This window comes from Geospiza fortis, unplaced genomic scaffold (genome assembly GCF_000277835.1).
Source record: "Geospiza fortis unplaced genomic scaffold, GeoFor_1.0 scaffold254, whole genome shotgun sequence".
Lineage (NCBI taxonomy): Eukaryota > Metazoa > Chordata > Aves > Passeriformes > Thraupidae > Geospiza > Geospiza fortis.
In genome coordinates, this window is record NW_005054441.1 from 982,631 (window position 1) to 984,928 (window position 2,298).

Sequence of the window (2,298 nt, forward strand, 5' to 3'; positions counted from 1 at the left end):
ACTCCCACCCCAACCCTGCCCTAGCCCCTGCCCCTTCCCCAGCCCCTGCACTGCCCCAGCTCCTCCTCCTGCACTGCCCCAGCTCCTCCTCCCGCCCCAGCTCCTGCCTCTTCCCCTGCTACAGCTCCAGATCCTGACTCAGCCCCTGCTCCTGTCCCAGCCCCTCACACTGGCCCTTACCTCCCTCTTCTCCCCAACAGCCTCGACGATGGTGGAGGCAGCCAAGGGCAGCCCCAGCGCGGCCCAGCTTGCCCAGGGGCTGGACTCGGTGCTGGGCGAGTTCGCCTTCCCCCAGGAGTTCGTGGCCGAGGTGTGGGCAGCTGTCTGCCACCCCAAGGGGGATAAGGAGTAGCTGGGGGGCAGGTGTTGCCCCTCACTTTTGTCCCCTCCCCACGCCCTCACCTCATCCCCACCCCATCTGGGGCTGAGGTGCTGGTGGGGGTCCCCATCCTGTCCCCCACACCCTCCTGAGCAGCACCTAGATCTGTCCCTTGGCTTGGGGGGCAGAAGGCACCCAACCCACCCACCTTCCTGAGGGTCCCCCTTGCACAATCCCAAATGTGGTGGGCAGCGGCTGTGGCTCATTAAAGGACAGACAGGAGGAGAAGGGCTGTTGCTCTGATTGTCAGCAGGGTGGGTTCCCCCCAGGTACCCTCCCTGTGCCCCCCTCAGGTGGTCACCCCCAGCAGGCACCAAGAGCTGCACGAGCTGTGCTTTATTTGGGGCAGGGAGGGGGAAGCAGCCCCCTGACAGCCCCTTGGCTATCGGGCTTGTGGGGGGAAGGCCCTGGATGCAGGTGATGAGGATCCACCGTGGGTGAGGGGGGGGATGGCCGCGTCCCCCTGCCCAGTGCCCCTCGCCAGGTGCTACTGCAGCACGGAGCTGGCGGGGAGCTTGCGGGGCAGGGAGGGGCTGAGGGAGGCGAGGGAGGGCCGGGGGGGCAGCCGGGGGTACACACGCTGCAGCACGGCCCGGCGGAACAGGATGTACACCCAGGGGTCCAGGATCTGGTTCCAGGTGACCATGCGGATGTAGATCAGCAGCATCTCCTGCGTGTCCGTGGGCAGCACCTGGGCCTGGCCAGGCAGGGGCTGCAGGACCATCTGCACAATGAAGATCTGGGGGGAGAAGGGGACAAAATGTCAGTGGAGGATCGATCCATGAGCTGCTCCAGGGTGGGGAAGTGATGAAGGTCAAGACACTGAACCCCTGGGAGGAGTCCTGGCCTGGTTTGGGGCACTGCTCTGCCTGTCACCAGGGGCCAACTCGGGGTGTAGAGAGGTGGCAGGGGGACACCAGCAGGGGAAGTCTTACCAAGGGGACACCTGCAGACCTAGGACCTCCCTAGCAGGGACATGGAGGGGACACATTGAAAGCTGGGACCTCACTGTGAGGGGTGGAGGACACCAAGCCCCAAGAGTGACGCTCGGGGGAGCACACCAAGACTGAGACCCCACAAGGAGGAACAGGGGGACGTGAAGAGCCAGGAGGGACACAGAGAGGTGGTGATGGGGCACACCAGGACAGAGGCCTCACCAGGAGGGGCATCCAGCAGATGGTGGCGATGATCATGATGCCCACGAGCTGCACCATCATCTCCACCTCGCTGTCACGGCGCCGCTGCACCGACTCGCGGTCGTGGTAGACGCGGCAGAGCGTGACCACGCTGACGGTGTTGAGGACGAAGGAGAGCAGCACGGAGAGGATGCCCAGCAGTGCAAAGAGCAGGCAGAAGACGACATCGCCAGTGTCGGGCAGGAGGGTGAGGAAGCACCAGGAGCCGGGGAACTGCAGCGTGTAGCGCCCCAGCCCGAAGAGCGGCAGCAGTCCCAGCAAGCAGGAGAAGCCCCACACCAGCCCCACGATGGCCCAGGCGCGGCGCTTGGAGAGGCTGGTGGAGCGGGAGAAGGGGCGGTTGATGCCCACGAAGCGCTCCCCGGCCATGGTGGCCCCCAGCAGCAGTGGGCACTGCCCGAAGAAGACCATGGAGAAGCCGAGGAAGTTGCAGAGGTGGCAGCCAGGGTCGACCTTGGCCCAGGAGAACTTGGTGAAGTGGTAGGGGATGATGACTGAGGCTGTCACCAGCAACCCCATGAAGTCTGTGACCACCAGCCCACAGAGGAAGATGAGGAAGGAGGAGCGGGCCTGGCTGGAGAGCTTGCGGGAGGAGCTGACCAGGACGCAGAGGGCAAAGAGGTTGGAGCAGAGGCCGATGAGGCCGAAGGCTGTGGAGAACCAGGGAGAGGCGATGCTGTTCTGTGCGCTGGCACGGCCATCGCTGGCATTGAACACCCCGAA

The 2,298-nt window shown here is 65.1% G+C and overlaps 2 protein-coding genes across 2 annotated transcripts in view; one reads left to right on the top strand and one right to left on the bottom strand.

Annotated features, from left to right (window-relative positions):
• The window catches only part of GIPC3 (GIPC PDZ domain containing family member 3), a gene marked incomplete at its 5' end in the record, with an annotated part of 2,442 nt that extends 1,929 nt beyond the window's left edge, over positions 1–513 (top strand). Inside the window, one exon of the mRNA XM_031062204.1 lies at positions 60–513. Within this exon, the coding sequence (XP_030918064.1) occupies positions 60–352 (293 nt within the window). The remainder of the gene's footprint in view (positions 1–59) is intronic.
• A 193-nt stretch (positions 514–706) lies between these two features.
• On the bottom strand, positions 707–2,298 carry TBXA2R (thromboxane A2 receptor; the record flags this gene model as incomplete). Its single annotated transcript, XM_031062205.1, has 2 exons — positions 707–1,118; positions 1,537–2,298. Coding segments are annotated over 2 exons (1,014 nt in total), but the record flags the coding sequence as incomplete, so codon positions are not given.